At 39.7% G+C, this 15,585-nt stretch overlaps 1 protein-coding gene across 4 annotated transcripts in view; it reads right to left on the bottom strand.

The window, feature by feature from the left end:
- Positions 1–15,585, bottom strand: part of STAT3 (signal transducer and activator of transcription 3 (acute-phase response factor)) — an 81,913-nt gene that overhangs the window by 16,745 nt on the left and 49,583 nt on the right. For all 4 annotated transcript variants that reach the window (XM_006832662.1, XM_006832661.1, XM_006832663.1 and 1 more), the window contains 7 exons: positions 11,969–12,064; positions 11,708–11,789; positions 11,443–11,537; positions 11,120–11,271; positions 8,203–8,361; positions 7,940–8,032; positions 3,463–3,522 (listed from right to left, as the gene is read on the bottom strand). In XM_006832662.1, coding sequence (XP_006832725.1) covers positions 3,463–3,522; positions 7,940–8,032; positions 8,203–8,361; positions 11,120–11,271; positions 11,443–11,537; positions 11,708–11,789; positions 11,969–12,064 — 737 coding nt within the window. The remainder of the gene's footprint in view (positions 1–3,462; positions 3,523–7,939; positions 8,033–8,202; positions 8,362–11,119; positions 11,272–11,442; positions 11,538–11,707; positions 11,790–11,968; positions 12,065–15,585) is intronic.

Raw genomic sequence — 15,585 nt, forward strand, 5'->3', positions numbered from 1 at the left:
ACCACCAGCACTATGGTTGCAGAACTCTTATTTAGGACCTTTATCTCTATATTACAAGTGAGATTAACTTATGTTTTCAAGTTTATTTTTAAAACAGCTATATGTATAAAAGTTTGTCCATGTGGTAATGTTTGTTGTTATATACCGTGGAGTCGGTTCCGACTCATAGTGACCCTACACAGGGTTTCCAAGGCTGTAAATCTTTACAGGAACAGACCGCCTCATCTTTTTTCCGCGGAACCACTGGTAGTTGCAAACTGCCAATCTTGAGGTTAGCAGTCCGATTTGTAACCACTACACTACCAGAGCTCCTTGTGGTAATGGTAGTCTGTTAGAATTAATAGGGAAGCAATCCATCAATTTTAGAAAATGTATTTTTCTAAAGAAATACCCATTTCATCAAGATTTACAAGTTGCTATATTGTACTATGATAATTTTCTTTGTATATATTATATCTGAATATATCTTTTCATTATAATTTTCTGTATATTTGTTTTCTTCAGTACCCTTGCCTGAGGTCTAGTTCGCTAGTCTAAGTTTCTAAATTTATCAATGCTATAATTTATAAGTAAGACTAAGACACTATTTTTATGTGTTAGAATTCACTTTTATATTTGGATCTTCACAAGTTCTTTCTTCACACTTTCCTTAGGTTTATTGTGTTTTTCCAGACTCTCCCGCTGAATATTTTTTTCTCGTTTTCAATACAAAAGCACTTAAGATTAAAATTTCCTTTATATTTTCAAGTACATGGATTCTTTGGTATTAACAAATTTATGCTTTAACTATGCTTAAAAATATTCACATGGACAACATGGGCCTGATGGATTAAAAAATAAGTTGTCGTAACAGAACTAAGAAACGAAATGAATCCTTAATGTTACGAAGCTGTCCCCCAAACAGAGAAAAACACCATAAAACAGAGAGTTTAGAAATCTATTAAGAGACTACTGCAAGCTATCCAGACATTTTCTCCTTTTTTTTCTGCTTCTCCTTTCAACTGAAGACACAACCATGGTAGTTGTTGTACCAGTGAGTCAGTTCTGACTAATAGCGACCCTGTATAGGGTTTCTGAGAGGTGCTGGTAGGTTTGATTTGCTGACCTTGCAGTTACCAGTCTAGTGATTGTCCTACAGCGCCACTCCAGAGGCCTTTCCCTTAAGACCTTAAACAGCATGAATGCTGAGCACTAACTGGTAGAGAGAACAGATTAGAAACAGGAGAACAACAGACATGAAATATTTGACTTGTAAGTATGCTACACTTCAAAAAAGTTAAAAACAAAAACCTTCACTGCCAGTTCATTTGAACTCCTGAACTCTTGGAATGTTCTGACAAAGACTGATTTACAACTATTGTGACAAGTTTTATCATTTTTAAAAAATGTAACCATAGCTATTATTTTAATTAGTTTTTAAAATTATAATCTATTTTTTAAATCTTGACCTTAAAATTAATATATGTACATCATAAAAAGTCAGAACTAAAAAAGGATCCGTAACAAAAGCACATTCATTATCATAATCTCAATCCCAAAAAGAATCAATGTTAACATACAGACTACTAGCCTCTTTTCTATGACTATACACATGAATATAATTTTCAACTTCATTTTTAATAGAAATAAGTCATGCTGAGTTATAGCCATTTTTCAACTTATCATTTACCATAAATACTTTTCCATGCCACTACATATATACACCAAAACCCCCACACCCACTGTAATGGTTAGGGTTTTGTGTCAACTTGACTAGGCCAGGATTTCTAGAAGTTTGGCAGTTGGGATCTGTTTATTCCCATGGTGATGGATCCTAATACAGGCATAGACAGTTAACTCTGATGAGCAGCTATGACTAGCCAATCAATTAAAGGGATGCTTCTTTGGGGGTGTGGCCTGCTCCTGATAGAATGCACAGTCTTTTCTACTGGGGACATGCAATTGTAGGCTCTTTCCTCCACAGTAAGCTTCTCCCTCATATATATATATATATATGGAGCTCTGGTAGCGTAGTGGTTATGAATCAGGCTGCGAGCTGCAACATCAGCAGTTCAAAACTACCAGCTGTTCCTTGGGAGAAAGATGAGGCTTTCTGCTCTGGTAAAGATTTATTTACAGCCTTGGAAACCCTATTAAGGGTTCAACTATGAGTCAGAACTGACTCCATGGCACATAACAACAACAACAACAACAACAACAACAAAATATATATATATATTCTGAGTTGATTCTGACTCATACGACTTATATAGGGTTTCCAGGACTGTAAATTTTTCTACCATGGAGTATCTGGTGGATTTGAACTGCCAGTCTAGTGGTTAGCAGTCCAGTGCTTTATCCTACAGTGTCAACATGGCTCATAATTTTAAATTGCTACATAATATTCCATTTTATGGCTATAGCATGATTTATCTAATTCCTTTTACACCACTTTGATAGTATAAATAACATGAATGCTGAGCTATATTCATGTTACTATAAAATTAGCTGTTACCTATAAAAAAAACTGTTACTTTAGTTCCTTAAATAAAATAAAAATTCTAGTCAAAAGTAGAAAGGACAAGACTATTCCTTGGATGTGTTTCATAATTACAATGAAAAGTTAATATTAAAATTAAGAGCTGTAAAGTTATGGAAAAATAATTAAACATCACCACAAAAAAACCCCACAAAAATAACAAAAATCAAACATTAATTACATACAGGTTTATGGGAGTCTGTATTATATAATTTCAACTATATTATTAATAATCAATGGAAAGTGTGACCAAACGGAAAGTGTGACCAAGTCATAACCAGGGGCCACCAGGAAGTACTTCAAGGGCAGTTACCAAATTGCAAGCACTGTGCTTTGGGAAACACAAATGTACTACATACAGCACTAACCTACCAACCCCACCTACGCTGTTGTTAAGTGCCTTCAAGGAGGTTCCAACCAACACGTCCCTGTATTGAGTTTCTAAGGAACAGAACCACCAACCTTACAGTTAGTAGTCCAGTGTTTATCTACAACCCAACCTATAAAAGGTAACATTTTGCTAACCTGACCTATAAAATTAGCAAAAAAGCATGCATATCATTTAAGAAAATAGAATAACGAATGCTAATTCTGATGGTCTTGTGGTTAGTGATGTGTAGGGAAAAAAACCATCTACCTTTTCCTTATATTCTCAATCTTATATAATGTGCATAAATTACATTCATAAGTAAAAAGCTAAATAGAGAAAAAGGACAGAAGGTCACAATAGCAATCTCAACTTATATCTTAGCACCAGAGTTTGTGGTTTTGTTCAGGCACGTAAATGAAGATGCACTGCGAAGCTTTTGGAAAGCTCTGTTCACAAAATGAAGATCTCTAAATGCAGATAACATCCCTAAATTCAAATCATATCCGTCAAGGCACTCATTTCTCTGCCCTTTATTTGGGGGGAAAAAAAAAGAGCTAAGGCTGGGAGTACTTACTTGTCAATGCACACTTTAATTTTAAGCTGATAATTTAACTCAGGGAATTTGACCAACAACCTGTTAAAAAACAAAGGGAAAAAAGTAAAGAAAAAATTAATCACTTAGCCTTGAAGACATTCAGAATGCACAATTTCATTTCCATGAGGTAAATAAATCACAATCCCAAATTGCTCCTTCAATCTTAAACTGAGCATCACCCTTCTAGGCCTGAAAGTACTGGGGGAATAAAAACACCAAAATTGAGAACTTGGACAAAGTTATGGGAAAGTCATAAAAAAAACAATAAAAGGAATTTCAAGAAAAATATTATAGGAATGCATATTCTGCAGCTCTGATATTCTCTTTATTAAACTGAAACCCAACATCACATTAAGTTTCTGAAGAGGTAAATTTCACTGTAGTATGGCAAAACCCCAGCATTACTTTCTGTGACACGAGTGTGAAAATAACTCGACTTTGTCATTTATATGACTTCTTAGGTTCTATATTAAGACATCTTACCTTTCCCTTCCAACCTCAAGGAAAGTAGTTTCAATGAACAGAAATGATTTTGCACTTCCGTTTTGTTATTGTTGTTGTTGGGTGCAATTGCATCGGTTCTGACTCACAGCAACCCTATATAGGGTTTCCGAGGAGCAACTGGTGAGATTGAACTGCTGACCTGGTGGTTCAAACTGACCTTGTGGTTGAGTGCTTATCCTACAGCACCGCACCAGGACTCTAGACACTAGGTTACTGTGTTGTTGTTAAGAGCCGTCGAGTCAGTTCCAACTCACAGCGACCCTGTATAGGGTTTCTGAGGAGCAGCTGGTGAGACTGAACCACTGAACTCATGGTTCAAACCAACTTTGACCCACAATGCCACACCAGAACTCCAGTCTCTAGGTTAAGAGTCATAAAAACGAATTCCAGCAAGATGGTGTGACCAGGCAGACATCTACAGACCCTCTACAACAAAGATTATTGTTGTGAACAATGGAATCATTTCCGACTCAAAGCAAACCTGTTTAGGGTTTCCAAACGCAGCTGGTGGGTTTGAACTGCTTGCGATTACCAGTTAGCAGTCCAATGCTTATCTGACAGTGCTACACAACAAAAACACAACGGACCAAATGAAACAGATGATTATCCTGAAATCCTAAGCTTCAGAGGAAAGGTTAGAGAAGTGGATTGAATACTGACTAGGAGAAGAAGCGAAACACAGGCAGCGATAAGAGACAGACGGGTGAGCGCCAACCGGCCTGACTCAATGCAGCCATCCTGAACTTTTGCCAACAGCATTCAGTCACGACAAACTGACTGAACAGACACACACTGGTGGCTAGAGACAAGAAGGTATAATTCTTCCCTGTTGCCTACACTCTCCTGGTGACCAGAGGTGTGGCCATCCCTCACTCTTACCCACCCCCTGCACACTCCCTGCTCTGCCATTGTAAGCTGAGCACTGGGTGAACCACCCCATTGTCACATGAATTCGGTTACCTCTTCAGATAAGCAAAATGAGCAGAACCAGTCCCTGGACCACAGGACTCTCATCACCAACCACCCTGCTCCCAGCTATCCTTTGGGCCTGAAGGAGTTCCTTCTGGAAACAAAGGCCCTGACCTCAGTCACTGTTAGGGCCTGCATGAACTACTATTGGATTAGATGCCCTGGCTATAGACACCACCTAAGCTTACAGGAATTCCATCTAGGGCCAGGCATGCTATCTTCTCCCCCTTCCCCTCACATTTCAGAGGGTGCCAACCCATACCAAGTAACCTGCCCTCCACTCTGGGTCTGGGCACTGCCCTTGTTTTTTCCTTTCTCCTTTTTCTTCTCTCTGCTTTTCTTTGGTTATCTTTTCTTTCTCTGCTCTCCTTTTTTCCTTGTTTCTTTTCCTCTCCCCTCCCCTTCTTCTCTTTCTTTTCCCTCTTGATTTCTCTTTACTATCATGTTGTTTTTTTTCTTCTCTGTCAATAGTTTTATTACGTTTTATCCCTTTATTTTCTCTTTTCTAGTTTTATTTTCCTTTCCATTTTTTTTCTTTTTCTTTTTTTCTTGCTGCTAACCTGGTTACGAATCAGGCTGTGAACCTTGAGGTCAACAGTTCGAAACTACCAGCTGCTCCGTGGGAGAAAGATGAGGCTTTCTACTCTTGTAAAGATTTACAGCCTTGGAAACCCTGTACAGGGTCGCTATGGGTTGGAACCGACTCCACGGCATGTTATTAACAACAACAACAACAACCTGTTTTTTTAAATCTCTTTTATTCTCCCTTTTTTTGTTGTTGCCTTTGTTTGCTAATATATGTGTGTGTTTCTTCTTGCATTACCTGATGGGAGACAGCATCTGTTTCCATACAGCCAGCCACAGTTGTAACCCCTGCAGCCCCACACACTGGGCAAGAGCTACTTATGAGTGACTGAAATTTCAGAACAGGAAGACATATGTACGCTTACACGCACACACACACACAAAAAAACGGAAAATTGTCAAAGAGTTGCTAGAAGAAAACTTCCCTAACATCATGAAAGACAAGAAGCTAAGCATTCAAGAAGCTGAATGAACTCCAAAGAAGATAAACCCCCAGAAGAACACCAAAACATATTAAAATCAAACTTCCCAGAACCAAAGACAAGGAAAGGCTCCTGAGAGCAGCTTGTAAAACACAACCCAAAAAATTACCTACAAAGGAGAACCAATAAAACAAAGATCCAATTTTTCAGAAGAAACCATGCAGGCAAGAAGGAAATAGGATGGTAAATATTAAACTTTTGGGGGAAAAAATGCCTATCAAATATGACATCAAAATTATGACATTTCCATATAAACTGACATTAATTTGTAAAAATCAGTCCAACTTTACAAAAAATACTAAAGAGCATTCTTTGGACACAGAACCAACAACAGACAACAGTCTGAGAGTAACATGCATGACACCGCCACCTACAAGTCAACCCAGATATAGAAGCATTCAATGTAAAACAAAACTACAAGACTGAAAATAGGGAACGAGAGATAACAATTTATAATGAAGACAACTATAAAGTTAAAAGAGGGAATAGTGTAGTTACAGAACTTCTGAATGGAGAGGAAATCAAGTAAATTTCAAGACAGAACAGATTATTTTAAACTTGAAAAGAAATTAATAAACTACAGGGCAACCTCAAGGAAAATTAATGAACTTTCTCATCAAAATAAAAACGAAGAACATAATAAACAACAAACGTAATGAACTCTGCTCAGAAAATTACATGGAACAGAGAAACCAGCAGCATCACAAAAAACACCACCTCATAACATGGATGAACCTGGAGGCTGTTATGCTGAGTGAAATCAGTTGATCACACAAACAAATATTTCATGAGATCACTATTATCAAAAATCAAGAAAAGATATTCACACTCAAAGAAACATTCTTTGATTATTACCAGGGGTGGAAGGGAAGCAGGAACAATTCACTGGCTAGAGGGCAGACATGTTGCCAAATATCCTGAGGGAATGAGTCACTGGGTCTGGGGACTCGGACCACACCGTCTCGGAAGATACCATGGTCAACTGGCATAACACAGTCCACAAAGAGCATACTTTACATCCTATTTGGTGAGTATCAACTAGGATCTTAAAAGTTCATGAATGGTCATTTTAGATGCAACTATTGTTCTCTCCCAGTTCAAAGGAAAGAAGAGTGATAAAAATTAGACAACTCAAAACAATTATTACAACTAATAGACCATGTGAACATCAGTCTCAATCACCTTGAGACCAGAAGAACTAGATGATTGGTGCCCAGATACCCCTATCAACTGCTCTGAAAGGGATCACGGTCAAAGGTCCTGGAAAAAGTAGGAGAAAATGTGGAACAAAACTCAAAATTACAAAAATGACCAGGCTTACTGGTGAGACAGGAAATGATAGAACCCTTAGACTACGGGCCATTGGTCACCCTTCAGGTCTGGAACTGAACTCAACCCCATGGCTCAATTTCCAGCCAAGCAAAACATAGGTAGGACAACATCACTAGTGAGGTACACAAACCAGAGAATGGTCAACTATTCACGATCAAAAGGGAAGCAGCTACTCAAGGAAAAACTTCAGAATCGTTGGAAAAGGAGGAGAAATGGAAACAGGAAACACAAGGAGAAGTGAAATAAGTGATGTTACATTGAGTGGATTGTAATCACTGAGATGAAACCAAATGGATGATTTGTTGAATATAAAATGATGATCTGCTTTGAAACTTTTGCTTAATTCACAATAAAAAGCTAAACAGTAACAAATAAAATGCAGAAGAACAAACAATATGCTCAGGTAACCTCAAAATGATTACCATTCTTTAGTTTTTGACATCAGAATCAAATCTTATTAAGTCAACAAAATGCTAGGCCTGTGAGACCTAAAAAAATCCCCCAACCCTAGCCACCAACTCTGCCCCTGCCCTAAGAGGGCTCCTGTGTAAAATATCTACCAGAAATGTAGTGCAGCCACCCACCTGACTTTAGTAGTAAACTGGACACCAGTCTTGATGACCAAGGGCCGGTCAGGATGCATGGGCATGCAGGGCTGCCGCTCAACCACAAAGGCACTGCAAGGGAACGAGAAGGACAGCAGGTCATACACGGTTGTGGAGGACGGTCTTTGTCCTGTTCTTGGAAGAGTTGGATTCTCAGTCTCATTTCAGGGCTATTTTTTTTGGCAGGGAGGGTAAGGTAAGGCGGGAAGAAGACAGGGAAAAAGACAAGGATGCTAAGTTACCTTTTCATTAAGTTTCTAAATAACTCTACAATTCTCTCCTCGAGCATAGGCCGGTGCTGTACAATGGGATCCCCTTTATAGGAAACTTTTTGCTGCAATTCCTCCAACTTCTTAATTTGTTGGCGGGTTTGAAGTTGAGATTCTGCTAACGATGTTATCCTGCCAATAAAATGAGAGAGTTACTAGTTAATGTAGCAGATGAGCTGGAGAAGGTAATACAGTAAGTACGTTGTTGTTGTTTAGTGTTCTGACTCATAGTGACTTTGTATAGGGTTTCCAAGGAGTGGCTGGTGGGTTTGAACCACTTGTGTTTAGAAGTCCAATGCTTATCTTATAGCGCCATAGGTTATGTTGTTTGTTGTTAAGAGCCAACAAGTCAGTTTCGACTCATAGCGACCCTGTACAGGGTTTCCAAGAGTGTAGCTGGTGGGTTTAAACTGCCAACATTGTGGTTAGCAGTCCAATGCTTATCCTACAGTGCCACTTGTCCTTTTACAACCCCTTTCTAAAATTTTTAATTTCTAGGAAGAGGCCAGGCTGAGAGGAAGTGTCAAAACTTCTCATACTAGGAGGCAAGAATGGAGTTATCACTGGAAAGTAATAAGCACCTGAACCCAGATACGGAGAACATGAAATGTGAAGTTTGGCATTCTATTTCCTCAACCCAACTTGTCCATGTACCAAAATGGGAAGACTAGGTAAATGTAGAAGATCGTGTTTGAGCTAGCTCTGCCACTCACTATTTGTGCAAGTCTGGTCAGGTCCCTTCACCACCATAGGCTTTCATGTCCCCTTATATAAAGAGAAGGGGTTGAACTGCATGATCTCCACAAGTCCTTTCAATGTTAACCTTCAATGGACATGAAATTACATTCCAAAATATCAATTACAAGCATTTAGTAAAAGGGAACAGACAGGGAGACAAAGACTAATCAAACTGATTTCTAAGAAAAGAGAATATTAGTGTCTCTTTGGTGGCCTACACTAGTAGTTATTGTTGTTAAGTGCCATCAAGTTGGTTCCGACACATAGCAACCCTGTATAGGGTTTCTGAGAATTGGCTAATGAATTTGATCCGATGACCTTGCAATTCAAAGTGACCTGCGGTCCGGTGCATTATCCCACAGCGCTATAGCAACAAAAGTAAAAGACCTCAAAGAAAAGAGGCACAGGAGAAGAAGAGGACACCTGCAAGGATTTCTTAGTTTCCTGCCTCCCTTTTAGCACTTATATCCTCCCGTTCCCAGAATTTAAACTTTTTTGTTTCCTCATCAGGAGACATTTTTAAATGTTTCCAATAAATTGATAAAGCTTAGAATTGGTCCTGGTGTGGCGCCTTAGGATAAGCACTGGACTCAAGGTCAACTTGAATCGCAAGGGCAATAGTTTAAGCTCACCAGCTGTTCCTTGGAAAACCTATACCGGGTCACTGTGAGTCGAAACCGACTTGCTGGCATTTTAACAACACCAGCAGCATCATCAGTGAGGATATGAAAGAAAAAGGCATTTTCATGTGGAGGTATCCTAAATTTTCAAAGTATTGATCCATGTATCTGGGTTCCCCTTCATACCCTGTTCTTTTTCTAGTTTCAGTTGTACAAGAGGTATGCCAAGGGTGCTCAATAAAAACTGGTTGGATTAATGACAAATTATATTAAGATGAGATTATCAAAGAGTATATAACACATTGTTATGTACAGCCTAACCTCATGGGACTGCTTGATTCCTTGGTTTGGAGGTTTATGGGACCTAGTATGTTTAGTGCTCTGTTCTACCTCACAATTTGTTGCATGGTGCCTACAGCCTTAAAAGCTTGCACATAGCCATCCATCCAAGGCACAACCATTGGTCTCTAATGGCACTGAGCAACAGAGGAAGAAGGCGACTCAGGAATAGGAGGAGGAACTGGACAACGTGGCTAAATGCCTTATGAAAAACTGCCTCCTTTGCCATGAGACCAGAAACACATAGTGACCAACCACCATTACTGAACACAGAGATCAAAGATTCTAGAGCAGCATCCTGATCAAAAGAAGGGAAATACAGAGCAGAATTTCATATTCTCAGGAACTTCAGAGTTTCTATAGTTATGAAGAATGGAAGGAATCCTGAAACTATTGCTCTGAGATCATCTTCAAATCTTAAACCAAAAATATCCCTGAAGTCTTCATAAAACCAAGTAATAGTTTAGCTTAACTAGTAAAAACAAATGTCTGCCTTGAGCATCATACTTTTTTAAAGAACTCTCTATGTGGGGTCAAATTGACAACAACAACAACTCTAAAAATTAGATGGGAATCCTAGTGGGCAGAGAGTTTATGTTAACGGAGGAGGAACAACTCAGAAAAGGAGGATGAGAATGGTTGCACACTTGAACACAGTCACTGCTACGGGACTATACACATAGACACTAAGGAACTGGTGCATGTTTTGCTGTGTATATTCTCAACAGAAAACAATAATTTAAAAACTATTGTTACAGGGATGTAAAAAAGTCCCAATTTGTATCTTTGTGTGTTTATGTACAATGACAGATGTCTAGAATGATTGCTATTAAAATGCTAATACAAAGTACACCTTTGTGTGACTAGACCTTAGAAGGCTTTTTCTTGCTTTATTAACTTCATTTACGAAGTTCATGGTTCATTTTAGATTATTAAAATAACTAAAACTTGAAAATTATCCTCTGTGTTAAATACTGTTAAGCCACAAAAACTTTAAGTCGTTAAATAAAATATATTTAAAACAGTTACACAAATATATTTTCATTTTTAAAAAATGTCCAAATAAACTGAAATTCTAACTCTTGGACTAAATTTGAGTATGTGAAAGTCCCCAGTCTTTTGGCCTGCAGTTAGGACTAAACTCAGCTTTCTAGAAGGAAAAAACAACAACACTTTTCTCTTTCGTCTTTTACCAGTTTTCTAGACGATCTAGGCAAATGTTGGGAGGGCCGCCAATGCAAGCAATCTGTTGCCTCCTCTTCCAGTCAGCTAGCTCTTCGTCTGTGAGAGTTTTCTGCACATACTCCATCGCTGACAAAAGCCCCGCCAACTCACTTACAATGCTCTGATTGGAAACCAAAACAAAGTCAGAAAACATTTCCTTAGACTGTCTCTAACCACAATGTTTAGTCAGTTTCCAAGAAGGAACTTAATAGAAACCAGGCAAGTGCTGCTACGAGATGCCAATACCCTGAGGTGAGATCAACATTCCGGGGAAGGTGGCCAGTGTTCTTACTCTTCGCATCTGGTCCAGCGCAGTCAGCATCTGTTCAAGTTGCTGCATCTTCTGCCTGGTCACTGATTGGTTGTTTCCATTTAGATCTTGCATGTCTATGGAGGAAGGGAAAACATCATAGCCTAAGGGAATACTCTTGCCATTTAACAAGACTCCCTGAAGCATGAGTAGTCCCTAACTCCTCTAAAGTCTAAGCACACAGTCAAGACAAACAAGTAACACAAGCTCACTACCGAACATTTAACAGTCTCTAATATTTACTTGCCTCCTTGACTCTTGAGGGTTTTATAGTTGAAATCAAAGTCATCCTGGAGATTTTCCACCACTTTCATTTTCTGTTCTAGATCCTGTTTAAAACAGAACAGCAACAAAAAAATAGAAGTAAAAAAGATTTCCTTAGTGAGAAGGGAAAAAGAAAGTTCCTGAGAATGAAATAAAGCCAAAACCCCATGAAGAGCACACGTAGGACCTACACACGCTATTCGCTATTCCTGAGCAAAGCCTCCCTGCCTCCGACTGGTCTCACCTGTACTCTCTTCCGAACATCCTGTAGGTGCTGCTCCAGCATCTGCTGCTTCTCCGTCACCACAGCTGCTGTGGGGTGGTTGGCCTGGCCCCCTTGCTGCCAAAAAGGGAGTTAACGCAGGTGAATACATGAAATATGGGGAGAAAACCACCTCTGTTCAGTCTTCATCTCATTCTACCTGCCCCCTTCCCGCTGGGCAGCAGGGTCAGGCGGTGAACCTGGCCATGAAGTCATGGGTGGTGCACTCCAGGTGCTGGTCACTGTGTACCAAGGAAGCTCTCGCATAGTTTAACTGGTGTTAGGGCTCCAGCCTCGCCATGGAGACTGTGTACTGCACTGGGAGACCACATGGTCCTTGCCTTCACCCAAACACCAGAGTAATTTATTGCTGAAGATGCTGGATATGAATTAAATATTTCTGTAGGATAGTCAAAACCAGTCTCTGAAAGACGCAAAGCCCCTCTGCCTCCTCTATATGTGACAGACATTAAGCCTCACTTGCTTCACTACACAAAAGAACCAACAACTCAAAAAACCCATTCTGCCCCCAGGGATGAAATTGCATATTAAAAGATATTATTTCTGGGGGTGCCTTGAATAACATGATATTTTAAAATGGCAAGTTTACCAAAGTAAAGCAGTAAGATACCTTCTATATTTTATGGGACATAGAAACACTGCAGTGATTAAGGGACAGCGTGTGAGTGCTGGCACAGGGCAGAAATACTGATTGATGGAAGAGAAAACAGTCTAGAGAAGATACTAACTAGCCATTTTCCAAATCCTTAGTCATTTCTTATTTCTTCCTCACTTTCAACTGAGTCACCAAATCCTCCTGCCTCTATCTCTTAAATTCATCTCACTTTCAACTGAGTCACCAAATCCTCCTGCCTCTATTTCTTAAATTCATCTGGATTGTCCTTGTCTGAATTCAGATCGCACAGTCGATCTGTCTGCCTCTAATCTCCCGCTTCCAACCCGTTTTCTAAACTATTAAAAATAGCACCACCACCCCCTGAAAAAAAAGATCAAACATGCCAATTTGAAAGGTAATCATGCTCTCTTTCTCAGGGTCCCTCACCAAGTCCACAAACTTATCTTAAAAGCTTTGGAGAGGCCCCACCCTACTTACTCTCCCCACAGGGGGAGTGACTCATCTGACTGGAGAGACTGGGAGGAGAACTCTGTGCACAAACACATCAGGGCCTTCTGGGCTACATCTCTCAGAAGAAGCTTACTTACATACTGGGCCTCTTCCTTCCACTCCTGGCTTCCTGGGACATACCTGCAGCAACAGAACCTAGTTTCTATGAGTTCTAGGAGTCCAGTTCTCTGTGTTCAATAGCTATTACTTTATGGTCTCTGAATCTCCATAGGGCAGCTGGGGAAGTGGTGCCCTGTAGACCCAAACTCTCTACTCCAAGATTCAACTCAGGGGGCAGGCATTCCAAACAAATCTGTGTTGGAAGAAGTACAGTCAGAATGTTCCATAAAGGCCAGGATGATAAGACCTATTCTCATACCTTGGACATGTTATGCTAAAGGATCAGTCCCTGTGGACATCATTCCTGGTAAAGTGAAGGGTCAGGAAAAAAAAAGGAAGACCCTCAATGAGATGACTTTGGTACAGCAGCAATGGACTCAAGGGTAACAACTGTGAGGATGGTGCACAACCGGGTGGTGCTTCATTCATTCTGTTGGGCATAGTGTTGCTATCAATTGGAACCGACCTATGGCACCTAACAACAACAATAATGGTTACTAGTCCAAACCATGCTTTCTGGTCTAGCTTTACTAACAATACAGTTGATATGTAAATCTGTATTCCATGCCTATTTCTCAATTGCTACTAAAGTAAAAAGGGGAAAAAATTATGTGGTTAATAATGAACTCATAGAAACCACTGTCAGTGCCCATTGTGCCCAGGTATAGACACCTCAACCTGCCACAGAAAGATGTTTCACATAATCTGACAGTCGAAACCTTCCCTCCTTGTGCTGTAGTTACCCCACACTACCCACTCTTCCCCGACATATAGCAAGTTTTCACACTTTACCTCTCCCTCCCCACATCACTCAGTCTAGCCACGCTCCTCTACCCAAACAAACCCAAATTCATGCACCTTCAAACTCAGTTCAAATGTTTGCTCTCCTGAGAAATCTTACTCAACTTCCTTATACAAAATTACTCACATCCTCCTCTATGTTTTTCTCACTTTGAGTGTCTGTGTACATATAATCCCAACCAGAATGAGAACAGGTCACATTTACTTATCTTCTGTCTCCTTTATTTTACTTGTAACAGACATTTAAGAACATGACAGATGAAGCAAACAGAGAAAATAACAGTAAAGTCTGGGTTGAAGCCTTAATATCCAGCTGGTAGCTAAATATCAGAGGTTGGGAAACTCTTTCTGTAATGACCTGGTGCTAAATATTTTAGGGCTTTGTGGTCCTTACAGTCTCTGTCACAGACACTCAACTCTGCCATTGCAGCATGAAAGCAGCTGCAGACAATATATAAATGAACAAGGTAGCTGTGTTCCAAAAAGACTTGATGTCCCAATCCATCAGTGAGCTGGATTGGGGCCATGGGCAGAGTGTGCTGATCCCTGCTCCATGTGATTAAAAATATCTTTGAGACACCTCTGCTTATCTATTTCCCAATGTTAAGTTGGAACCACTACACAAACTGACTTACAAATATCTTATGCAACTGCATGAAACACACAAAGGTTCTTCAAAACAGAATACCCTTGTGACTCATGGATAATTGTCCTTTTGCCAATCTCACTACCTCCTGTGTCTCAAACAGTGGCTATTATCAGTGCTATGTATCTATTAGCCCACAACTGAGCATATCAGTTTTCTGGGTCTCCACTTCCTACCGTCATGATGATGATGATGATGATGATGATGATGATGATGATGATGATGATAAAGATGGTAATGCTGAGAGAAGCAGCATTTATTTCCCATTCCTGTGTCATGTGCTTTTCTAAGTATTTTACACATATGAATTAATTCTATGAAGGAGCTACTATCATCATCCCTCTTGGAGGAAGAGAGTTACACAACAGTGTCAGAGCTGAGGTTCAAAATGCAGGCAGTCTGGTCCCAGGGCCCTGGTAGTACACTAAGCTCCCAAGGTCCATTTGCAAGGGATAACTAACTGAAAAGATCTCCATGATGTGGCCCTGCCTAGCCCAGTGCTAAGTTCTCTACACTTCACCCAAGAAAATGTTCTTCACAATGTCTTCTTCTTACCATCTGCCTCATGCACTTGTAGTTCACCTAAAGTCTCGGCTCAATCACTATCTCTTTTCACTAGGATGCCTTCCCGGCTTGCTCAGATCCAGGTGTTTTTTATCTTCCTGCTACATTTCTGTCTTTAAAAATAAAATATTTCCCTGCCTATAGGATAATAAAAGAAATTAAAACCACTCAGAGAGAGTAAATGAGTCTCCTATAACAAACTATTTGAATGATTTGCTATATATCCTTCTCACCCTCTTTCTCCCCCATATAATAATACAGACACATTGTACCATCTATTTTTACTACTATGAATCTGATCTTTTCTTTCATGACAACTTCAAACAGGCAATTACTATTACT

The sequence above is a fragment of the Chrysochloris asiatica genome, unplaced genomic scaffold (assembly GCF_000296735.1).
Source record: "Chrysochloris asiatica unplaced genomic scaffold, ChrAsi1.0 scaffold00007, whole genome shotgun sequence".
Lineage (NCBI taxonomy): Eukaryota > Metazoa > Chordata > Mammalia > Afrosoricida > Chrysochloridae > Chrysochloris > Chrysochloris asiatica.